The sequence below is a fragment of the Phoca vitulina genome, unplaced genomic scaffold (genome assembly GCF_004348235.1).
Source record: "Phoca vitulina isolate PV1807 unplaced genomic scaffold, GSC_HSeal_1.0 scaffold16, whole genome shotgun sequence".
Classification (NCBI taxonomy): Eukaryota; Metazoa; Chordata; class Mammalia; order Carnivora; family Phocidae; genus Phoca; species Phoca vitulina.
In genome coordinates, this window is record NW_022589719.1 from 37,885,343 (window position 1) to 37,909,543 (window position 24,201).

At 65.7% G+C, this 24,201-nt stretch overlaps 1 protein-coding gene across 4 annotated transcripts; it reads right to left on the bottom strand.

Annotated features, from left to right (window-relative positions):
- Nucleotides 1-25: 25 nt before the first annotated feature.
- TSPAN4 (tetraspanin 4) lies at nucleotides 26-24,162 on the bottom strand. Of its 4 annotated transcripts, XM_032414616.1 has the most exons (9): nucleotides 24,096-24,162; nucleotides 18,865-18,963; nucleotides 15,615-15,694; nucleotides 6,333-6,524; nucleotides 4,872-4,946; nucleotides 3,839-3,940; nucleotides 3,602-3,733; nucleotides 3,432-3,515; nucleotides 26-2,674 (listed from the first exon to the last, which is right to left on the bottom strand). In XM_032414616.1, exons 1-9 carry the CDS (start codon nucleotides 24,130-24,132, stop codon nucleotides 2,606-2,608), a joined length of 870 nt encoding a protein of 289 aa, XP_032270507.1. In that variant the 5' UTR covers nucleotides 24,133-24,162; the 3' UTR covers nucleotides 26-2,605. The 4 variants fall into 4 exon arrangements, with proteins under 4 accessions (XP_032270507.1, XP_032270506.1, XP_032270508.1 ...); XM_032414615.1 differs by having other exon boundaries at nucleotides 26-3,515; XM_032414617.1 differs by lacking the exon at nucleotides 24,096-24,162 and adding an exon at nucleotides 22,604-22,641 and having other exon boundaries at nucleotides 26-3,515.
- Nucleotides 24,163-24,201: the final 39 nt, after the last annotated feature.

Consider the following 24,201-nt stretch of genomic DNA (forward strand, 5'->3'; position numbering starts at 1 on the left):
GGGGTGGGGCCGTCCTGCCCAGGTTGCCCAGACGACGCAGGCCCCTCCCACCTAGCCCTCACTGCCGCCAGGCCCGGTGGGGGCAGGACCGGGCTCTCTCCCCTCCCCTGTGGACCCCGGGGCTGTGCCGAGGGGCCTCGGCCTCTCACTGCCCATGCTGGCCTGGCCTGCCCAGCGAGGGGGTGGGGGCCGCTGTATGAAGCCCAACTCAGAGAAGCTGTTCCCGTCCCGCAAAGGAACCCTGCGAGCCCGTGGGTGCCAGTGGGCTGGGCGGTCGGGTTCTGCCCACAGGCGTAGCCAGGCTCCCGGCATGAAACATCAGGAGAGACTCTGGGACTGCCAGTAGCCAAAGACAGCTGGACCCCGCCCCCCAGGCCCTCGGCCAGAAGGGCTGCCGGCCCCCGCTCCCAGCCATTGAGCTCCATGGTCCTGCGGGCTGCGAGCAGCGGAGCCCCCTCGGTAAGCACGCCGGTCCGGGGCCTGGTGCTGTCCGCGGAGCCGGCCCCGACTCACTGCTCAGCTGCTGTGCGTGAGCTTGGGGCCCTGCCCGAAGCACTTGGGGCTTCCACACTGCAAGTCCTGGGGTGGAGGCCGTGCTCCCTGCTCTCTTGCTGTGGGACGTGAAGCGGGAAGGGCTCTGAGGGGCAGGGCCCGCTAGCGCCCTGTTGGGAGCGGCCCCACGGAAGAACCCCGCTGTTCTGAGGGGGACAGGCCCTGCCGGCTACCCCCTCTCCCAAAGCCACAGACTTGCTCATGGGGCTGGGGGGGCGGGACGGCCTGCTGGCGTGGGTGAGGAGTCTGGGCCTGAATAGAAGGAGGGAGAGGGGGTGTGGGGATGAAGCGGAGCCGTCACAAGAAGTCCACGTGTGCAGCCGCTGTGGACGCGTGTGTGCACGCTCAGCACGTATGTGCACGTGTGTTCGTGTGTATGCCTGTCTGCTTGTGGGTTGGCACGTGGGGCCACAGCATGGGGTTCGCCCGGCCGCACACCGGCCGCCCTGGCAGTGGGCAGGAGCAGAGGGTGGAGCTGGAGGCACAGGCCGGCACGCCCCTTGTCCCAGCTTCAGAGGCCTGGGCAGGAAGGGAACCAGGAGCCCTAGCACCAGGGCTGGGGTGCTGGGCTCTAGTGTGTCTGGAAGTCACAGTATGGGTCGGTGTTAGATGGGGAGCCGGGCAGGTGACAGATGCTGGGTGTGCATGGGAAGGTGGGACCAGCAAAGGGGGTGGGGGCTGGGAGAGTGGTCCTGAGGTCAGACCCCCCAGAAGGCCGCTCGAGGGCCATGGGGGAAGTTGAGTCAGGGCTGGAGTCTGAGGGGTCACATAGGAGGCTGTGGGCAGAAAGGGTCCCAGGTCTGCAAGCTGTTCCCATGGGTCCAGCGAGGGCTTGCATGTGGGGTACACAGGAGCAACCAAGCCTGGGGCAGGTCTGTCTTTGGTCACACATGCTTGGAGAGAAACACAAATCGGGGGCCCGGGTCCTCGCAGGCGGGCTCTGTGGACACTGGTAGGGGGTTACATGGGGACTGCTTTGCTGGGTGTGCGACCGTTCCTGCCGGTTTTCCAGTTTGCTGCTCGTAGGTGAGGAACAGTTTGGTCTGGGGGCGTTAACCACGTGCCCTGAGATCACTAAGGGCAGTGATCTGGTAGTTTCCATGGAGTGAGGACGGGAGGTGTCGGTGGGCTTGGGTGCACACTGGCGGTCTGGGTTGTGTCTAGGCCGTGGTCAGTGCTTGGCTGGGCATCCCCAGGTGGGCCGGAGAGAGGGCAACACCTTGGAGCCGGCAGGAAGGAGGGCTGGAAACTGAGGTTGGGGGCTAGTGAGGCTCCTGGGAGGGGCCCATCCTCCAGCCCGAAGCCCCAGACCCACGGCTTCCTCGCCCCGTCAGCCCTATCTCAGGAGACCCCAGTGCTTGCGCACCAGAGGTAGCCGCTCCACTCCTGACAGCCCATTTTATCTGCAGAATCCGTACAGATGAACAATTCGGGGGCCAAGTTCACGGGGGGCAGGCAACGCCCTGGGGCTACATGGAGGGCGTCGGAGGGCAGGGCCATCCTGAGACGCCTCTGCACTTCCTGTGTCTGATCTCACGGAGGCTGGGGGCTGGCCCCACGCGTGTGCGGGAGCCCCGCTGCAGGCACGGGGCACATGGTGGGGGCCCACGGCCACACACGGTCCGTCTGGGCACCCCCCCAGAGGCTCAGGGCAGCAACAGACACAGGTGGGGGCTGTCGCCCACGCGCTTTATTAAGATGCACCCAGAGCCCACACTGGCTCCGCTGTGGAATGTGGACGGTGGGGCGACAGCCTCGCCTTGAGCACCAGGACCAGCGGTCGGCCCTTCACCCCCACCCCCACCCGCGAATGACCCCAGCCGTGGGGAGCGCTGCTCTGGAGAGTACATGGGTATGAAAAGCTCCTCCCGCCCTCAGCCCTGCCCACGTGGCCAGCACTTGGCGACCTCCTCCAGCACGGTGTTCGCAGGGCTGGCTGAGGGTCCTGGGGGGGCGTCCAGGGTTGGTGCTGAGTCCTGAGCAGGAGAGGCAGGTGGGGACGTGGTCACCTCCCCCACGGGCTGTGAGGCAGAGGTGGCAGGCAGTGGGCAGCCTACGCACAGTAGGCATCCGCCTTCACCACCTGACAGTACATGGTCATGGCGAAGGTCAGACCCAGGATCTGCGGGGACACAAGGGGGCTGGGCAGGACTGCTCCAGGAGACCACGAGCACAGAGGGGTCCTGCCGATGGACCCCACCCCACAGCTTCCTCCCTGGGCGGCCTGTACCCCACTTCTCGGGAGGCCTCCCCCAACTGGCAGTTCAGGTCCAGCCCAGCCACGTCCCCCTGAGCCTTGGCACAGGGGCACTGGGGACTCCTAGGGCTCGGCCCCCAGACCTGCCTTTCAGTGTGGCCACTGTGGTTCTGCTGGTGGCTTCAGGGCCCATCAGCTCTGTGCCCCTCCCTACCTGCCTGTCATCCAACTGTGATCACCTCTGACAGTGTCTGTGTGCTCTGGCTGCGACCCCCATCTACCCCTGTACCCCAGGAGCGGGGGCTGCCCTGACGTCCGAGTTTACTGACACACTGGCCTCGAGCTCCCCCACGGTGCTGACACGCAGGACTTCACGGGGGCTGGGAAGCCAGGATCGGGGCACCAGGGCCTGGGCTGCCCACCCTCACTCTGCACTGAGCCATCCCGTGACCACCGCCCACCACAGCTGCCAGGCTTGGGCCGCGGGAACAAGGCTGGCCTGCCTGTCCCTGACCTGTCAAAGGTCGCCTCCCCGTGGAGTGGCCCTGGACCATCCCTCAAACCCCACCTCTCAGCCACGTGGGCTCGAGGCACTTCCACCCAGGTGCTGGGGAGCTAGGCTGCTAGGTGGGGGGCTGGGGTGGGTCCAGGCGGCTCCTGAGGCAGGCCCCACCCAGCGTACCTGTACCAGCGCCGTGCACAGCCCAAAGATGCCCACAGCCACAAGGTTCTCCTGGAGCCACATCTTCACGGTCTCGTAACACGGCTGGAGGAAGGGTGCACGTCACAGGGGCCACGGGGCCACCCCCTCCACCCCTGCGTCCCGCATGCGTTGGGAGGGTAGGTGCTCACCGCCTTCCACCAGGTGCCGGGTGCGTGAAGGCCACAGCCCTCACTGAACTCCAGGCAGCAGGAGTCCGGCACGCGAGTGGCGTTATAGACTTCGAACCAGTCGGTGTAGTTGGAGACCCCACAGCAGCGAAACTACAGACAGGCGCAGGGGCTGGGATGGTTGGGGAGCAGGTGGGTGGCCCTGCCCCCCTGCTTGGCACACCCGCATGCCCTCTGCCTCCACACGCGCAGACTCACGTCGGTCTGGATGATGCTCCAGGCGTTGGTGAGGCCCACGTTGCCTGGCGTGCCGTACAGGTGCAGACCCTTCTTGAGGTCCTGCTGGGCATACCTGTCGATCTGCAAGCGTAGAGGGGTCAGCAGGGCCACCCCCACGGCCAGCTCCGCCTCCCTCATCCAGACCCCCGGCACCCTGTGCCCATGTCTCCCTCCTTGGAGTCCCCTCCTCCCAGAAGCCCCCATCCCTGTGCCCAGGCCTAGGACTTGGCCCCTGCCTGTCCCTGCCCCTGGCCCCTCTGTGGTGCTGCACACCGGCTGGCACTTGAGTCCGACACCTCAGCTTCGGGTACAGAGACAGACGAGCACGCTCTGTACATGTGGTTGTGAGCACACGGCTCCGTCTGTCTGCTCAGGGGCCCAGAAGCTACGACGGCCCCCGGAACTTGGTTCCCCAGACCGTCCTCCAGTGAAGGAACCAGGGCTCCTGGAGGAAAGGCTGATTCCAGGGCTGGGGCAGGAGACGCCCAGCTAGGTCTGGGGGGCGTCTAGCGCCAGAATGCACACCGAGGGGAGGATGCCAAAGGGACCCAGGAGCCAAGCAAGAGCTCCCAACGGGCAGAGGTGCAAAAATGTGAGCAAAATAAGGATCACAGGTCTAGGGTGCAACTCAGAGTATAAAACACATGTAAACGAGCAGTCAGTAACGTAAGTAAGTAAATGGGGACGGGGGATTTTCCCTGCCCAACAGACACACGGTCCAGGACAGTAAGGAGCTCAGCCAGAACACAGCACCGCACCCCTGCACCCCCACTTCTCGGAGGGCCAGAAACCTCCCCAAACCTCCAGGCCCGGCCTCTGGTGGCTGCGGTTAAAGCCGGGTCTTCCAGTGAGTGGATGGCAGGGGCTGCCGTCCACCCGCACCGGGCATGGGGCTTGTGACAACCATTCCCAGCCCTGCCCAAGGCCTTGTCACCACAGCACGGTGGCCGCCAGCTGGGTGGGGAGATCAGAGCCCCCACACCCAAAGCTGGGGAGGGCGGGGTGGCCGAACCTTGTCAGTGCAGGCGAAAAACAGGGTGGTGACGGTGGCCTCCAGCAGGAACACCAGGAGCAGCATCACGAAGAACTGCAGAGGAGACCTGGCCTTGGTGACTTGGCCGCCCCGACCCCCAGCTGCCCCCCAGCCCCCCGCGAACCTCGGACAGATGCCCCAGTGCTGCCGGAACGCACACCAGGTCTCCGGCCCCCAGAGAGCAGCGTACCACCCTCATGCCGCCCCACCTCCTGCGGACCCCTCTCCTCTCTGGAGGGGCTCTTCTCTCGCTTGACTGACCTCGGAGCACAAGCCTCACACCTGCCGGCACACGTGTGCTTTGTGCCCGTGTCCCCCTCCCTGTGGGCGGGGAGGAGGTCAGTCTGTGATGACCCTGAACCCTGGGGGTCACAGCCACCAGAGCACACCCACTCGGGAAAGACCACGGTGAGGGGACAGCTGCCAGGAGCCTGAGAAGCCCCACCTGACTGCACAAACTTTGCTGGGTGACAGCCTCCCACTCGAGCACCCCCAAAGGCACAGCCCCGACCCTGCCATAGAAGTCCCAAGCCAGTGGAGCAGCAGAGACGGCCTGTGTCCGCCCCGCCTCTCCTGCAGACATGAATGGGGCCCAGGCGGAGGGAGCGCGCCCTGTCCTCTCCTGGGGCCCCCGATCTGGCCTTCCCTCAGTGCGGGCCCAGGATGCCCCCAGCAGGCCCCGGGCTCTGACTCCCGAGTCTCCCTGTGGGGACGGCCAGGGCTGGGCCCCACACACACACTGCAGCTTCCTTCCCCGGGGCAGCTGGGGACCCAGCCACACCCCCACCTGCTGCTCCAAGGGATCAGAGCCCCAGGCCCTGATGGGAGCATCTGGAATGTGCTGAACACCTGGGGAAGCTGCACGGACTGGGGGACATGCCCTCCGAGGCCCCACCCTGGGCAAGGGCTCCTCAGACAGGATCAATTTGAAGGGGTGATTTAGGACTTGAAGCTGCCGGAGGCCTTTGCTAGACCTATTAATAGGTGCAGAGCCTGACCCCGGGGATCCTCCCCCTTCTCAATTATCTGTGATTAACGGTCCTAAAGACGGGAACACATCCTGCCTGTAAATCTGTCTCCAAGGCAGAGGTGGGGACTGTGAGCCTCTCAACAGAGGGTCCTGGGATGGGAGCTGGGGAGGGGGGTCTCAGGAAGGGTGGTCGCAGAGCAAACAGGCCCGGTACCGGCTGGAGGGGCCCCACCTGGCACTCGTGTGGGGGGGTGATAGGACGTGTGTCCCATCAAGGGAGGCCTCCACTAAGCTCTGGGCGAGCAGCCCCCCAGCACCTGAACCCCACAGCCCCAGCCTGGTCTGGAAGGCCCCAGCAAGGCCCCCTGGGGCTGCCACAGGCCATGGCCATGACCTGCTGGCCCTGCGGGGTCAGCACAAGTAGGGAGCAAAGGCCCCAGAGGTGAAGCCCACGTGCGGGGTGCACTCACGGTGAGCAAGAGGCACTTGTTCTCCTTGATGGCCCCGATGCAGCCCACGAAGCCGATGGCCATGACGAAGGCGCCGGTAACGATAAGCAGGTTGGCGGCCGACAGGGACGGGAAGGAGGACGACAGGGTGGCAAAGTTCCCCTGGGTGGCAGCCAGCCAGATGCCAACACCCAGGATGCCACAGCCTCCCAGCTGGGACCGCCGGGGTGGGGAGAGAGGGCAGTGAGGCCACCATCCACACATTCCAGACCACCCCAGAACAGACCCCTGTGGCCACCCAGAGTGGCATCCCATGGGCCCCGTGCACCCTCACCCGCCCTGCCAACCTCCACGGCCAGTCACCCCTCCTAGTCTTGTCCCAGCACCCAGCCGGTTCCCCCACAGCCACAGTAATGGGGACCCCAAGGTCCACACCTATGGCCGTGGGGAGGATGTGGTCTGAGGACACTCTCCACTCGGGTCACGAATGGGGTGCCTGCCCCTGTCCCAGTGACATGGTAAGGCAGCCTGGGCAGGGAGCCCAGGGCCCCCCCAAACACCACCCCTTCAGGAAGCATCCCTTTCTCCCCCAGAGCCTGGCCTGCACCTACCCCACAGCCTCTCTGGACCTGAGAGTCAGGGAGGCGACCCCTGGAGACCCTGCTGGACCACACACTCCCCTCTTACTAAAACCACCTTCCAGTGGGTGGCCACAATCCCCATGGGCCCCTCTGGTGTCCCCAGCTGTCCCCTTCTAAGCACAAGCCCCAGGGCACCCACCAGGCCCCGGCGTGGACGCCAGCACAGGACAGTGCAGAGAACCTCATCCCTGGCCCTTGCTGCCCCTCCCTCTCAACCACTGGAACTTTTACTGAATTTCAGAGTTGTTCCTTATTACAAACACAATTAAAATAAGAGGAAGAAGGGTGAGAAGGCAAAGTGGTAAAGAACCCCGTGTGGGCCCGCGGCCTTGCCTGGTGACAGGGACACCCAGCCTTGGGGGGAACAGGGGTGGGCCAGGGCTCTGGGTGGTCTCAGGAATAAACAGGTGCAGGCTGGGGGCAGCAAGCCCCACAAAAGCTGACCTGGTCCCCCAAAACCTGGGCTTCGGTGAGACCACTTGGCGACCAACACCTGCTGGGCTCTGGGGAAAGCCAGGCGGCTTTGGGGACCCCTCCCCACTCCTCACCATCTGGCCTGGCCCCCATGGCCTCAGCCCCCAGGGCTCTCCTGGGCACAACACCCAGCCCTTGGAGTGATCACCCTGCATGCCCAGGACAGGCTAGGTCACAGACTCAAGGGTAAACAGCATCCAGCCCTGCATCACCCCACAAAAGCTTCCTGAGCCTAGATGGCCAGACTCCCACCCCATTTCCCAGACCAGTAAACTGAGGCTGGGAAATGAGCCTCCCACCCAGTCAGTCGAGCCAAGGGGAGCCAGGGCCATCCACACACAATGCCTCCCCAACAACTGGCCTGGTTCCCCAAGCCTGGCAGGGACCCCATGACTCAGCAGGCCCCACAGGCTCTGAGACCCCTGCCCAAGGAGGCCTCACCGGCCAGTCAACCTGGCCCTGGGATGGGGGTGAAGCCACCACTCGTTTCTCCATAACCTGTTGGGCAGTGTGCACACCATGCATTAAACCAGGCTGGCAGGAGACTGCAATTATGGGGGTGGGGGGGATGCAGCTCCCAACCCAAGAGCATTAGGGGCTACGGCTCCCAGGGTGTGGGCAGACACCAGGGGCTCTGGCCCAGTCCTACCAGCGTCTGGGATCCCTCTGGGCCTTGCCAAGGGCAGGAGAGTCCCCAGCTGAAATGCCCACCACCATCCAGTGGGGGTCCAGTCAGCCCAGGGTGAACATGCGGGTCATCTCTGGCCCCCCTGCCCCTCTTTGCACCTTCCACAGAAACAAGAACTGCGGTCTAAAAGTTATAAACAACACCTCTTTTGAATGCTGCTGGCTCAGGGCAGGGTCCAGGAAGCTGGCGTCATCCTGCTTGCTTGAGCCCCTCCCCAGAGTAGGGTGGAGGTCTGCAGCTCAGGCAAGGGACAGGGAGGGGGCAGGGTACCAGGTTAGGGGGCCCTGGTGCAGGGCACTGACCACATGGCCCTGAAAGTTCCCAGAGGGCCCACCATGGACGGTGACAAAAGCCTCTGCCTGTGGCCTCCTGTGAGGCCATCTCCATGCAGTGACCAAACCCAGGGCCATGATGAGGCACCAGGGGCCAGGGGGCCAGGGGAGGCTGCCCAGACGAGGCTCAGAGGTGGGAGGCCAGTGGGGGCACCCACCCGGAGGAGTGGCCTGAATTGCCTCTGGGCCCTGGGTGTGCACCCAGTGTGAGGAGCCAGCTGCCCAGCGCGGGTGGGGGAGGGGGGGATGACACAGACAGGTGACGTCTTCACTGCAGAGCTGGGCTTGGGCACAGCCCCAGGGCAGTTATGGAGATGTGTGTGCACCCCCACCTGTGGGATGGAGGCAGGCCCCCCACCAATGGCGCTGGCACTGTCCGAGGTGCTGACCCCAGGCGGGGTGGCCGGGGGGACATCCAGCGCCTCTGGGTACCCCACGCCCGCCTGTGGGAGGCACCACTCAACATCATGGGGCACAGAAGAGGCTGGGACAGGCTCTGGCTCATTCGATCCTCCCACCCAACCTGCAGATGAGAAACTGGGAGCCGGGGGGTTTTTGGAGCTATGCCCTACTCCGTGCCTATAGGGACACCGTGTCCCCACAGTGTGCCCACTGCCTCTGGGATCTCCAAAGCCCCAGGGGAAGGTTGAAGCTGGGGCCGCCCAGTGGGGTGCTGTGCACAGAAGGGACACCGTGGCCGAGGACCCGGGTCAGGGAGGGCGTGAGGGTGGGCCACCTCCCTGTGGGGAGGGACACTGACTGGCTGCCATGCCCAGGCCTCACGCCAGCCTGTCCCCCACTGAACCACGCAGCCCCCACTCTGAGCCAGTCACGTCTCCGAGCTGAGCCCCCAGGATGGGGCCTCGGTGGGTGGGGCCGTCTCCTGCGGCAGGTCCCTGAGCAAAGGAGACATTGACTCGTTCTTTACAACCTGACTGCCTGCCTCAAGGACGTCGGCAGACGGCTCCTGTCAGCAGGAAAATGAGCCCGTCTGAGCTCCCGTGTCCCATGGGGACACATGGAAGGGCATGGGGAGGACACAGGGAGCAAAGCGGCTGTGGGGGGTGGGGACCAGTCCAGGTTCCAGGGGACCAAGGACGGGGCTCCTCACCCCCAGCACTGGTGGAAACAGATTTCCTTAATTAACTCTGTTCACGACGTCCCACCTCCACCCGGAGACGTCAGGAGAGACCCACGCTGGGACACACACACGCCCCGCTGCCTCGGGCACCCCTCGCCGGCACCGTGTCGCACGGGCTCATGTCACAGACATGCTGCCCTATGGCCTGTCCTGCCCACAAGCCCCAAGGCCCTCCGTGTTCAAGCTTGTTTGCACAGACCAGTCACCAAAAACTCAGACACACACACTAACAGAATGCATGCACACAGTTAATAAAATTACCTGTAATTTTGAAAATGTTTCTGCGTATGCAGCTTTTAAAACATTTTGGCAGGAAAATTACAGCCTCCAAGTGCAGGAAAAACACAAGGCCCGTTAGACTCAGACACAGAACATCAAACACAGCGTAAGTGGGGCTGAGGTTCCTGGGAGGCCGGGACCCCACCCCAACCCCACGGCTGCCCAGCCCCACTCTCTCACTGCCTGGGGCACTGGCTGGACTCTCCTCCCAGCCACACAAAAGCCCAGCTGGGTCCCAGGAGCAGACCCGCTGACCGCCTGAGAGAAGGGCCCAGCCCTCCCGTTGGGGACCCCCATCCCTGCCCTGCCATCATCTGTGGCCTCCCTGACCCCCTCCCGCGCATCTCGAGCATACGCCTTATCTTCTGTCCTCACCTGTCACCAGCCCCAGCCCAGTGCCTGGCTTGTGCCCGCCCCCATTCCTGCTGTCCTTTTTTCTTGTCTGTGCATTTTTCGATTTGGCCTAGGGCTGAGGGTATAGGGAGCACATGGTCTGAGATGCCACCCCCGCCCCCAGGCCCATGAAGGGGCAGGTATCAGGTGGCCCTCTGCCACTGCCCCTCCGGCCAGCAGATGGCGGGACAGCTGGCCACGTCCTTGGAACACAGTGGAGGGCTGGGTGCCTGCAGGGGCCAAGCCTGTGCCCAGAAGCCCCTCGCCTGGCAGCCAGCACAGCCTTGGGGTGGGGGCTGGGCATGGCGAGGTGTTTCACCCCTCCCAGCCGAGAACAGCCACAAGGGGACCCCATCTATACACGTTCAGGAAGGGCAAAATGTGTCCGCCGTGCCAGAAACCAGGTCTGCCCCAAGGCAGGAGTCGGGGAGACTGAGCGAAGGGGCTTCAGGGACCTTCTGGGCTGCCAGAAATGTTCCCCACCTTGACCGGATATGGTCACCCGGCCGTTCGCTGAAAATCTATGCAACTGCCTGCCGTTCATGTTCTTAAACGCCAGCAAGCCCCCACACCGTCATCAGCCCCGTTCACTGGCCCCCAAGGTTCGGACACAAGGAGACCAGCCCCAGCCCGTCAGGGAGACAGCCCCACTGACAGGACCCCCTGAAGCCAGTGTCCACGGAGAAGGGGTTGGGCAGGGAACAGAACAGCCCTGGCCGGCAGCTTCAGGAAGGTCCAAGTCCACCCTCAAGGGCGAGGAGGAGCTCACTGGACCACAACGGGGCATCCAGGGGACAGATAAGAACCATAGCAGCAGGGGCACCTGCTGGCTCAGCCAGTGGACCATGAGACTGCTGGGGAGTCTCACCGGGGCCCCCTAACTGACCGCTGCCACCCCCAACCTATCGGGGAGCCACCCGCTCGGCCACACACACACCTGGTTCCAGCATCAGCGCTCTGCCTGCCACCCCCGCCGTGGGAGGGAGGGCTCTGTCGCCGAGCCGGACCCAGAGACCGGTACTGCCACCACAGAGCCGACCAACATCCCCAGGCCCCGAATCCCCGTCTGTCCCATCAGCCAGCTGCTGGCCCCAAGGAGGAGAGTGTCCTGACCCTTGACCAGGGCAGCCAAGCACCCCCACCCGCAGCTCCCTGGTGCCCTCCAGACCCAATCCCATCACAGAATCTGCCTGCCCTCCCTCCACCCATCGCAAGGCTGCCCGCCCACCCCTACTTGCAGGCAGCAGGCCACCCCTGCTTTACCCTGCCGCAGAAAGAAACGAGCCTGGACACGGGGACGTGCCCAGCACCATCAGGAGGCCACGGCCGAGAGCCACAGGGTCTGGGACGCTCACTGGCCCTGCCTTGTGACCTCCCAGCTGCAGGGAGGACTGAGGGGGGAGGTCATGGCCCCCAGCTCTACGGGGCCCTTTGCCACCATGTGTCCCCTCCTCCACCAGTCTCAGGGGCCTTGCCCAAGGGCCAGTGACAGCCACCCACTCAGGCCACCCACTTGGACATCATCTGCAGTTCATCAAAGGGGAAAATCCAGGCCCCCCTGAGGTGCAGCTGGGGCAAGGGAGACGCCAGGAGACCCCAAGGGGGCAGGATTTACCCAAAGTCCTATGGAGGCCTGGGCAGCAGGAAAAGGCAGGCAGGGCTCCGACCCCCACCCCAGCCATGCAGAGGGACCCTGACCACAAGTGCAGGGAGAGGCAGCGCTGTGCGCAGCCCAGGGGCAGGAAGGGGGGTGGGGAGGGACACCTGCCAGGGGAGCAGCAGGAGGGGGGCCCTCAGCTTGGCTGATCCGAATCCGGGAGGAGTCGGGCAGCTGGCCAAGGGGGAGACACAGAAGCACCCTGACCCCGCTAGGCTCAGCCCCGCCTCCTCCCAGGCCCCCCCCCCAGGCCCCCCTGGGCCACCAAGACTGCCCCTGGGGGAGTCCTGAGCCCTCTGCCCCAGAGCGGGGGAAGGGCAGGAAGAGCACCTCCTTCCTCCTCCCCCCTCCGCCGACCCTGGGGCCTCCACCTCTGTCACCATGGGGGCCTGAACAGCCCCAAACCCTCACCCCGCGCCTGGCATCACACGGTACACCCCACCTGTTCCCGGGTACTGAACATGGATGGGGCTCCCGGGAGACACCCCGGCCCCACCGTGGGGACCCTGGCCCTACACTGCCCAGCACCTGTGCAGGCCTCAGAAGAGGGCCACTGTGTCCCTGCCGGAGCTGTGTGTCCCCAGCAAAGGCCCCAGCTGCTGCGGGAAGGCAGGAGAGGCTATGAGGGTCAGTTGGCTCTGGACTCTGAGGGGCCCCTGCCACCAGCACCTGTGTCCCTCTCCTCCTCTGGGTAGTGCCTGTGCCTTCCCAGCCTCCCGCCGCAGGTCACCCCAGCTCCAAGCCCTGGTGACAACACGTGGGCCTGTTTCCTTCACTGAGACAAGCCAGGGACTCAGCCCATCCACACAGGACCAGGCAGACCAACGCCAGGACAGACAGGTGATGACTCTTTCCCTCCCCACGAGGACCCACGGCTGGAGGCCTCAGCCCTGCCTTCCCAGACCCAAGCAGGAGCCCCCAAGGAAAACCCATCAAACGGGGCACATAAATAAGAGTCAATTATCTGCTGAGCTTGCCCTCCCCACTCCCTGCCTCCCCAGGCCCAGTCAGGAACTCTGGTCTTGGCCAGAGGCGCCCTAGGGGCAGGGAAGTGGGTGCAATGGGGACGGTATTGCTGGAGGAGCAAGGGGTCAATGTGAGGGCCTTGAGGGGTCCGCCTCCAACAGAGCTGAAGCCCGGAGGTAAAGGGGGGCCAGGCAGGGCTTGGGGGACAGGAGAGCCAAGACAAGGGTGGGATGAAGTTAGAGAAGTCACGGCACCTTGACCTCTAAGCAGGTGTGAGGGCTGGTGCCCTCGGGACCCCTCACCTCCCTGCGCCCCTCCCCCCATCTGCACCTGCAGCCTGGACTCCTGCCCCCCCCCCACTACCAGGACCCCCGGCATCCACTCCCTCTGGGAGCCACACCCGGGACAGGCATGGCTGCCCCACCAGACACAACTCCCCCCATCCCACCCCAGCTGCAGATGATGACCTCCCCACTTGCCAGGGCAAACGCTGGCCCAGCACCTGACCTGGCCTGGCCCTGTAGGGTGGGGTCAGAGGGACTGACGCAGGTGAGTGTCTTGAGGTCCAGCCCTCTGGGACTCCCCTCCCACAACCTCAGTCCTGACCCTTACAGTCAGCTCCAGTGGGGAGACTAAGGCATGATGCTCAGGGGTCTCCCAGTGACAGTGGGAAATGGAGTGGGGGGCCAGCACCCCCAGGTAACAAAGGAGCTGGGGCCCCGGGGAAGGGTGCTCTAGCCTGTGCCCCAGCCACCTGCAGCCTAGTTGGCACCTCCAACCGGGACTCAGCCTCCTGACCATTCCCACCACGCCTCGCGAGTGCTTCCCGTGGGCTGTGGGCAGGCCCGGGTGCCCCTCTCTGCCCTCCGGGTCTCAGACCCCAGCGGGGCACCACGCTGGGGCAGGGACGGGCCCAGGTCAGCAGCAGGGGGCCAGCTGGCTTCTCTGGGAAGTAGAATTGTGGAATAAAAGGGAAATGGATTGTGCAGCCCAGGAGGAGGTCCCAAAGGGGTTTCTGATCCACCGCAGGGACTGGCAGAGCGTGTCTGTCCTGCAGCTGGTACGGACGCTCCTTCAGGCTTCACAGGGCAAAGACAGCTCAGCCTGGGGACCCTTGAGGGGTCACCTCTCCTTCTGCCTGTAGGCAGCTCCCCAGATCACTGAGGAGGGCAGATAGGGAAGAAGCAAGTCTTGCCCACTCCTGGGACCTGCCCCCCACTGCCCCCCGCCACCCCAGGCCCTCCGCCACCTGCAGCTCCACTGGTCAGGTCTGGCCACCCGCAGTGACATGCTCACTCCGCCAGCCACTCGGTGCCAACTGCACTGGTGCCCACTGCAGCCGCTCAACATCCCCCACCAAGAGAAGATGCTCACCCCTTCGTGTGCTGGGCCCGGGCTCCAGCCGCCCCCCGCCCCTGCTCTGGCTCCTGGCCTCACGGTGCTTCACTCTGGGCCTGGGCCTCATCCCTGCCAGGAGTCTCTTGTAGAGAACAAACTCTTGGGGTGACCGCCCCTAGCAGGAGACCCCTGGGATCACACCCCTCAGGCAGCCCAGGCTGGCTGCCCCTCCCGGGGCCCCCTGACTACCCCCACCACAAGCTGGGAAGAGAAAAGTACAGCCTAAGAAGGAAAGGACGAGCAGGATTCTGGGCATTTGGCCTTAACTGAACTGCATGCAAATGAGCATGCAAAGCACAGCCTCCTTGTGGGGTCCAGAGCCCAGGCCACACCCCCTCACTCCTAGTTGTGGAAGGAGGATTGGCTCGAGAATTAACGATGGAGCAGGGAGTGACCTTGGCATCCTCTCTCCACGGAGCCTCCCCTAGCCCAGCCAGTGGAACCCCAGCCTGGGCGGGCTTGTTCCGACCTGCTCCGGTGGGACAGCAGCCCCAGCTGGGGCCTGCCATGCTCCCTGCAGGTCTGGGGCCGGGGCTGCGTGGCAATTCTGTCATCTCCACCATCCTCCCCACCCACCCACCCACCTTCGTCTGGAGGACGAAGCGGCCACCTCTGACCCTGGACACACACATCCTGTCTGAGCAAACCCAACCCACCTCAGCAAAAGTTATGGGCGCCCCGCACCCCGACACACACACGCGCGTGCACACACACACACACACACACACACGCACGCACATTCGCACCATGTAGGAAGAAGAGCCAGCGGGGAGACCAGACACCTCCCGAGCACGCCTGGTGGCCCAACATCCTGCTCAGTGTCAGGCCCAGCCAGAGAACTCACCGGTGCACACACACCCCCTCTCCCTTTCCACAGCGCCTCCAGAGACTGGAGGGGACCACCTGGCCCCCGACAGCCCCTTGAGAACCACGATCCTTGGGCCTATAGGTCAGTCCACTTGGGGGGGTCGGCTGCGCGGAGGGAGGGGAGGGGGGCACCAGAGGCTCAGCGCACTGCCGGCCGCGACCAGCATTCGAACCCCGGCGCAGGCGGGCGCAGTGCCTTGCCGCCCCATCGGGCGCGCAGGTGCGGGACACGGCCGGTCTCAGGAAGAGGGACGAGGACGCGGGGCAGCGGCCCCGAGTGCAGAGCCTCGGCCGGAGCCCCGCGGTACCGGAAACCCGCCCCACGGGCCGGACCAGCCCTGGTCCGCAGCTGGGGCAGCGACCCTGGGCACCCCCCCCGCCCGTCTAGGTCCTGGTGTCTCGCCCTCCATCCCTGCTGGAGCACGACTCTAGGTTCGCCCCCGGCCCCCGGCCCCGCCGCCACTCACCCAGAAGAGCAGGTTGAAGGCGAACATGAGGAACTTGACGCCCTGGAGGCAGCCGCGCGCCATGCTGCAGCGCTTCAGCTCTAGGAGGAAGATGAAGGAGAGGTCCAGGTAGAAGACCACGTACTTGCTGCCCTTGGGCGACGTGTAGCGCGCCTGGGCCGCCTTGGGGCCGGGGTTGGCGTGCAGGCCGAAGAAGGGGCCGCCGTCCCCGCCGTCCCCGGCGTCCCCGGCGTCCCCGGCGCCCGCCCGCCCGTACAGACCGCTGTAACGCCGGAAGGGGCCGCCGCGCGCGAAGCCCGGCTCCTTGCCCTCCGGCGACGGGCTGCGCCGGTACGGGGACTCGTCCGTGCTCGAGCGGCGCATCGCGCCAGGGCCGCCGCCGGGCTCAGCGCCCCGCGCCCACCGCCCCGGCACGCCGCATCCCGCCCCGGCCCCGGCCCCGCGGTGGCAGCCGGGCGCGCCGCTCCGCTCCGCTCCGCCCCGGCGGCGGCCCCGGACACCTGCCCGGTCCCCCGCGCCGCAGCCCCGGCCCCCGCCCCGCGCCCGCCCCCCCATCCCCCCCCGCGCCCCCGGCCCCCGCCCCGTTCCCCTCCGCCCCGCCAATCCGCGCCCGCCTCACCCGCGCACCCCTTCCCACTTCGCCGCACCGCCCTGCGGACCCCTCCCCTGCCCTCCCCTCCCAGCCGCGCAGCCCCGCAAATCCCACTGCTCCGCGGGCGCCGGCCAATCGCGGCCCCAGGGCGACGACCCGACCCCGCCCGCGCTGGCGCCCCTCGCTCTCGCCTTCCCCTGGCCCGGGAGGAAGATGCTCTCGAAGGGCAGGGGAAGCGTCGGACGGGGCCGGGGGCCTGGCGCCGAGGGCCAAGGCCCAGGCAGGTCTCAGCCCCCGGAACGAGGACCCCCCCCCCAGCCTTCCGCCGCGGCCCCACTGCCCCCCGCCGGGCCTGGAGACCTCCGACCGCACTCGAGATGCAGAGCGCTATGCAAATGAAGGGTGACCCAGTTGCTTTCTGGTGATGACCTGGGGCGGCTTCGACTTGGGTTCCCCGCCCGGAGCTAGACAGCAACGTAGCCCAGAACACTCCCTGGGGTGCGCACTCTCCAGCAGCTTCTCCCACCTCCAGCCTGGGCGGGCGACTCCCGCTGGGACCCCAGAGCCCCCGCAGCTCACAGCTTGGATGGGAACAGGCCTCTGTCGGGACAGGAATCAGCCTAGGTTACCCACCCTGGGAGGGGGGCGGGGGCGGGGCCGGGGGCGGGGGTGGAGAAACCTTGCTGAAGGAGGAGAGGGGCTGCCCGAGAGGGGCTGGGGCAGGGAAGGGCAAGTGGGGAGGGTGCCTAGGAGGGTAGGTCACTCTGCAAGAAATGGGGAGGCTTTCAGACTCACAGGGAGGGGCCGGAACACACAAGAGGGCAGGGGTGATCACTAGGCACCCGAAAACAGGCCCAGACCTCAACTCCCACGGCAGCTGGCTTGTTCACTGGGCCAGGGCGCGCTGACCCTCCCCTGGCCCTGCTTCTCCGGGAGAAGGGCCCGCTTCCCCAGCATGTGACAGTGCAGCCACACAGAACCCGGCACTGGTTTAATGCTCTTGGAATTACTGGTAAGTTTTGAGGGGGCCTCCCATTTCATTCTGCACCAGCCTGTGCTAGAAGTCAGACCCTGCACCTCCCAGACACATCCAGCCACACTCACGTGCAGAGGGGAGAGAGCTGGGAGGGAGAAAAAGAGGGGGATGGGAAGGAGAGGGGAAGGCGGAGGGGGAGGCAGGGGTGCAGGGGAAAGGATACTGGCAAGGTGACAAATTGAGAGACTGAGTGGTGCGGGAGGCAGCAGGTCGGGGGGGGTTGTGCAAGCAGGCTGAGCAGGACGGTCTGGAGGGCTGGGGGCCCAGCGAGGTCTGGCAGCCCTGCTGGGCCCTGAGGACCACTAGCATCAGCCCTCTGCCGCCCCCTGCAGGCCATTCCTAGACCAGCAGCTCAAGTCCTCAGAGCAGTGTCTGAATGCGGTCCCCCCCAGAGCAGAGCTGGCCCTGGCAGGGAGTGGGGACAGGAGAGTCCCAGAGGCCTTGCCCATGTCGCACGGCTGGCCAGCCTGGGGTTTCCCATGGCCCCCCTACCTTTTCCTCCCCCAGCGTGCTCCGGTGTGTCTGGGCCCCAGGAAAGGGACACAACAGCGGCCCCGTGGAGAAGCAGGCAGCCGAGGCCCCCACCCAGGCCCTGCAGAAACCTCTGCCCACAGCTCTGCTCGGGGAACAAGTGGCACCATCCAGACCCCAGCGCCCCCCTGGCCCAAGTCAGCCAGCTCCACAGCAGTCCGAGGGTGGACACTCAGGGACGTGCACGTGTGAGAGCGCGGGCTCAGAGTGCAACTTGCGGCACACGTGGGCCAAGCAAGGATCCAGGCTGAGCGGGCCTCACCCCACCTCACCCCTATGCCCCACCAGATACCACCCCCCCCATGCAGCACCCCTACAGGCCGGGGTCAGACACACTCAGGGAGGCACCGCTGGGCCTCCAGGGCATAAATGAACCTGCTACCAGCTCATCAGTTTTGTCCTCCTCAAAGGGAGGGGGGGCAGAGGTGAGTGGGGAAGGGGGCTTGAGGAGCAGGAGGCTGTCTCCCTTTGGCCTGGCTCCCAGGGCAGGGCCTCTGGGGATGAGGAAGCAGGTTGACCAAGGCTGGGAGGAGAGCAGAGATGGGCAGGACTCCCCATGGAGCCCCAGGCTCACCTCTCCACTCCATCATGCTGGAGTGGGGCAGGGAGGGGGGCAGAAGGGGAGTTGGCCTGGGTTCCCACCCTAGGCCCCAACACCCAGGGTTCTCTCAGCTCTGTCTCGCTCAGTTGTCACCATCCCAACACCCCCCAGATCGTCCCATCTACAAAACCCTGCAGCCACCCACAGGTGAGCGGGAGAGTCTGATCTGAAATGAAATTGAAAAATTCATCCAAGGGTCCTGGGGCCAGCTGGAATGAGGACACAGGTGCATCAGAGCTGAGGCCGGGGGGGGCCCTGTCAGCATCAGGGACCCTGTCCCCAAAGTTCAACCTCTCCCTCCCAGGAGTCCCCTTCCTCCAGCAGGCGGGGGCCCAAGGAGACATGTTCAGGAGATGGATCCGGCTGGCTCGGACCGTCTGCTGCAGGACCAGGCGAGCATCCAGCTGGCAAGGCCCCTGGGCCAGGAGTGGAAGAGCACACGAGGCAGTGCAGGTTGGCCCCCCTGCTGCCCCACCAGACAGTGACATACCTGGGCTTGCCGCGGGCAAGAGGCCAGGCGGTGCTCGGTCCCCTGAAGGTGAGCCAGCAGGTGGACCAATGGTCAGTGCAGCCAAGCCAGGCTGGAGCCCTGTGGGAGGAAAGATGGGCACAATGGAGCCCACACGTACCCTCTGCGGGGCTCCCAGAGGCTGGGCAGGCACCTCGGGGATGAGGAACAGCCCTCCACTCAGGACCAGGTCCCTACAAGGGCTGGAGAGGGCAGCTGGGGACTGGTAGGGGTGCACTGCCAGACTCAGGGGACCAGAACAGGGGCGGGGGGGTTCAAATAGGGCTTTGCTCCCAGCCTTGGGTCACTCGTCCGGAGATGCCCAGGGAGGGAGGCAGGTTTGCACACAGACACAGAGACAGCACGCGTGGGGTCTGTGCGTACAGAGAATATACGTGTTCAGGGCATGTAGTGGTCATGGCGTGGTCCCCAGAGGTCCAGCCTTCGGTGTCCACTCCCCCCAAGATGCCCTGCAGCCCAGCCATTCCTGGGCTCCAAGCAGATAGATGCCCTGAGCCACCAACCTCACTCTCTCCCCACCAAGCTGGCTGGTGATGACTCACCAGGCCCCTTCCCCTGCCATCGGCATTCATGGGAGGATTCTGCGCTCCCCCACCAGCCAGGGCCTCTGAGGAGGGGACCCCAAGCTCACGGGGCAGGGCAGTGTCTGAAGGCATCCCAGTCAGGCCCCCCACATCTCACTCCTCAGACCAGGTGCTCCTTGCAGCCCGGGGGTGGGGCAGGCAGTCTTCTCAGCAGCTCAAGGGCAGGAGGGGACTGCAGAGGTTCAAAACATCACCATGGCAGGTGTGCACGCCCCACACACTCATCCTCTCATGGGTGCCCACTGCTGCCAGTCCACCCCGACCTACGTTTGGGGCTGGCGAAAGGCCAGTGAGCAGACGGAGTTCTGCAGGTGACCTCATACCTGTCCTCCTCAGAACCTCAGTGAGGAGAGGATGCACCTGGGAGCCCTCGGCAGTCCCTGTGCCCAGGGATGAAGCATCCAAGGAGGGGTTTCAGGCCCAGAAAGTAGCAAGGGCAGTGGGGGGAGGAGGGGGGTGGCAGTGGAAGGAACACACCTCATCCACTTTCCTTGATAAGCCCCCTCTCCAGGAGCTATGGAGCCCAAAGCCCACAGCAACATTCTAGAAGCTAAAAACCACGCATCATACCCCACCATGCCCCCACACCCCAAGACCTAGGCATCGGGGGGGATGGGCCTCCCAGGCAGGGCCTAAAGGGCAGATCCACCAGCAGCCCCCCAACCCCCTTGGGCCCCCCAAAATGAGGAAGTCCCATGGCCAACACCAAGCCAAGGCTGGAGGAGACCACTGCCCAGCCACACTCGCAGCCCTCACCCCCAAGGGAGCCCATGGACCCTCCATGAATGACCTCTAGCCCTCCCGGCCCCCACAATGCTCCTCCGTGAGTCCAGAGCCTCCCACTCCCATCTAGGGCAGCCCAGACACAACCCTGCAGTTGGGGCAGGATGCAGGGACCAGACAGGACCACAGCTGGCTCCGTCTCTCACCCAGGCCCGGCCTCCTCCTCCAGGAAGCCTCCCTCCCCATTCCCTGTTCTGGGCTTCCTTTGAATGCAGGGTCTGACAAGCCTGCATCCCCCGGAATGGTCCCTGCAGCAGCAACAAGGACAGAGCTGAGGGGGAGCTCAGGACAAGCACACCTACAGTCCTGGGCTGGGTCTTCTTGACTCTCCAGGGCTCTGGGGTGGCGAGCAGTTGGGGGACCCCAAGGGAGCAGAATCCATGAGAAGGCCATGGGCACCTACCTGGCCAGACCAAGGTCCCACTCAAAGAGGAACCGCCCCAAAAGCCGAAACACAGGTGGGAGGTTGCCAGTGGTGTGGCGTACCCAGCTGAGGGGCAGCAGGGGCCTGGCCTGGGGGCACACACCCCAGCGGGGGCAGATCAGCGGGTAGAGGAGAACACAGCCACCTGCCCGGGGCCCCAGGCAGAGCGGGCTCTGAGGCAGCTCTGAGGAGCCAGGGAGGCCCTGCCAACGCAAACAGTCCTGTGGTGTTGGCCTTCCTGCTGCTGATCCAGCCCTGCAGGCCCAAGGCCCACCCAGGCCCCCACCGTGGGGGAGGGGCGCACACACCCCCTCCTCCACAGAGCCAAGGCAAGGCCATCTCCCCACAGCCAAACTGGAGCCTCCGGGGCTGGGAGACACCCACTCCAGGGGAGGGGCCCCCAGTCTCTCCTGGGCCCAGCAAGGCCAACCCCCACCTCAGGGTCTTCCCCCCACATCCCTGCTCCTCCTCCCCCTCCCCCCCAGGTATTTCTCTGCTGGAGGTGGCAGCGGAGAGGACACCATCAGGACCCCGAGGGGGCCGCCTTTCCACCCACCACAGGCCCTGGGAGCACCCTGCCTCAGGCACCCACAGAGTGTGCCCGCCCGCCTCCAGGCCGCCAAGACCCCTATGGAGCACTGCCACATGGGGCCCGGGCAGCAGGGCCGGCAGGCAGCACTGTTCCCAAACGCCCTCAGCCCAGGCTTGTCCACGGGGTGGCAGGTAAGGGCCAGCGAGCCTCAAGCAAGCCTGCAAACACCACCAGGCCGGGGCTAGGACAGGTACCGCAGGCAAGGAACCCCAGCTGACCCTGGGAAGGCGTCTGAGCGTGTGTTCTGGGACCCCAGCCCACCCTGCACATCTACCCAAAGCAGGACGGGCGAGGGGCCAAGCCCGCACAGCCAGGATCGGGACCCTCCAGCTGGGCAGCTTCTGGTTCTACCCACACGTTACAGATGGAGAAACTGATGCCAGGACCTGCGGGCAGGGTCCGCCGACACCCCGTATACAGGGCAATGCTCTGGGCCAGAGCGTCTCAGCAGCAAAGTCTTGAATCGCTGAGCTCGCCTTGATCCCTGCCTGCCCTGCAGTGACCCTCTTCTGGCAGGAAACGTGGCTCACGGGTTCCCAACCACATGTGAGCACAGCCCTCCCTCCCTCCCTAAGCCTCCCGCCACTGGGGGCAGGACACCCCATTCTCGAAAAACTGGCACTCTCCCTCCCCGGAGGCCTGGGCCACATCTGTGCTGACACTGCACACAGAGAGGGGAAGCAAGGGCCCCCCCCTTTCCCTGCAGGCAGGCGAGGCCCCCCCGTCCCTACTCCCCACCAGTGCCCTGGGCCCCCATGTCTCTCTCCCTCCTGCCCACCCTGAGGAGAGCCAGGCCCAGGGCCCAGCTACTCCCCCACAACACACACAGAGGGACACGGCCATCCAGGGCAGAGGCAGGGGGCAGGGCTGACCTCTGAGGCTCCCAGTGTCCCCTGGTCAGGGCTGAGCGAAGACAGGGTAGAGACAGAGAAGAGGACCAAACACCCCAAGGGGCCTCGGCGCACACCTGTGTTGAGAGCATGCACACAGGCTGCGGGGAGGGGGGGCAGCCGTGATGCTCCCCATGCCCTCTCCCTGGAAATCAGGGAGCAGAGGGAGGAGCCCGGGAAGAGGAGGCCACCACCACCCCCAAATCTACACACAGCTCACAGAATTCCAGGAATGTCAACTTGGCTCTGGCCAGGATTAGGGAGGGAGGCTCATTCCCCTCACTCTTTCGGAGTAAACAACTGCTCAGGGCAGGAGCATGGGTGGGGCAGGCCCTGGGCCCCTCCTCCAGGAAGCCTTCCACCACCACCCCCAGCTCCCTAAGGCCCACCCGCTCACAGCCTGGATCCCCTCCACTGTGTCCCTCACCTCCACCATTGCCAGCAGCCTCTGCCGCTGAGCCTGGGTCTGACCCCAGGCCACTGTGACTCAAGGCCCCCTATCCTGTCCCTCTGTCCGGGGACAGGATGTGCGTCCAGCGCGGGGGGGGGGGGGGGGGGGGGGGGGGGGGGGCAGCTGGGAAGGGAAGCAGCCTCACTCGTGGCTCTGCACGTGGCAGTGTGGGGGATGACAAATGCACTGGGCAGGCTGTCCGGGACCCAGGCAAAGGTGGGGGCACAAACACCAGGCAGGGGGCAGCTCTGGCCAGCCGCACCCAGGCCCCAGGGAATCCTCTGGCTCCCTCCCCCTCAGCTAAAGCCAGAATCTATCATCCACCTGAGAGGGCGGGTAACTGATGCCTGGGACTCAGCACAGGCCCCACTCACCCCCAGCAGAGATCCAGAGGCCCCAGGCCAGGGAACCTGACCAGGCCCCTCCCACCAACACCCGTGCCTAAGTCACAGGTGCCACATCCCCTCCACAGCCCAGAAATTTACCTCCTCCAGGGAGCCTTCCCTGCCTCTCACTGCACACTGATCTCCCCCCAGCCTCCAGCCCCGGGATCAAGTAGCTCACCGTACCCCATTTCCAGAGACACAGCCTCACCTTCCTTTAAATCCTCTGTGGCTCTTGCCCCATCACCTCTAGCCCTAGCACCTGCTCTGGCCCTAGCACAAACTTGCGGCCTGGACCTGCCCCGCAGGTATGGCCTCCAGGCCTCCATCCAGGGGTTCTTTTGCCAGGCTCACTCCTGGTAAAATCGTGCTCTTCAAGGCTCAACTCAAAAGGCACCTCTTCCATGACGCCCTCCCTGACCACCCTCTCCAGCCTCCGCCCCTTTCTGAGTCCTCAGAGGCCGGACGCCCCCAGATCACGGGTACCCAGCACAGCCTGGCCCGGGGTGGGTGCAGACCCCGCCCGCACCCCCTCCCAGACCCTTCCTCCGGAGGAAGGGAGGAGGGACGCGAGCCGAAGCGGATCGCTGGAGCGCTGCGGGAAGAGGAGCTGCCGCTGAGCCCGCCGCGCCCTCCCGCCGTCGGGGCTGCAGGTAACTGCCCGGCCGGGACCGACACCGTGCGAGCGAGCGGGCCGGGCCACGGCTGAGAACCGGACCGCCAAACTCAGCCCCAGAGATCCCCCCCCGGGCGCGCGAGGGCAGGGGCTCCAGGCGGGGAGAGCCTTCCCCCCGGCCGGGCCAGGAGGGGCGGCGGGAAGGCCCGTCCGTGGCCGCCCGCCCCCGCTGGCCCCCGCCGGCCGCCGGCCAGCCCCTCTGTAATCCCCGCCGCGGGTCGCCGCGCCCCCGGTCCCGGCCCCGCCACTTGTTGCTGCGGCTCGGCTCGGGGCTCGGCGCTCGGGGCTCCAACTCCGCGCCGGCTCGGCTCGGCTCGGCTCGGGCCCGGCCCCAGCCCGGCTCCGGGGCCCGGCTCGGCGGCTGCGGGGAGCGGGACCCTGGCGGCATCCCCACCGGCGGGCGCGGTACCTGAGCGCAGTCCGCCCGCCGCGCAGCTGTCAGTCATGCGGACACGAGGAAGGCGAACCGCTGCCGTCGGGCCTTTAGGTCCCGCTAGGACGCCGTAGGCCGGGAC

Coding starts and splice junctions, on each gene's coding strand:
- TSPAN4 (XM_032414615.1), bottom strand. CDS start 24,132: ATGACTGACAGCTGCGCGGCGGGCGGACTGCGCTCAG. Junction 18,964..24,095: donor GGCGGGCGGACTGCGCTCAG/GTACCGCGCCCG, acceptor TTCCTCCCACAG/GGCTCCAGCCTGGCTTGGCT. Junction 4,947..6,332: donor ACAAGTGCCTCTTGCTCACC/GTGAGTGCACCC, acceptor TCTCCTCTGCAG/TTCTTCGTGATGCTGCTCCT.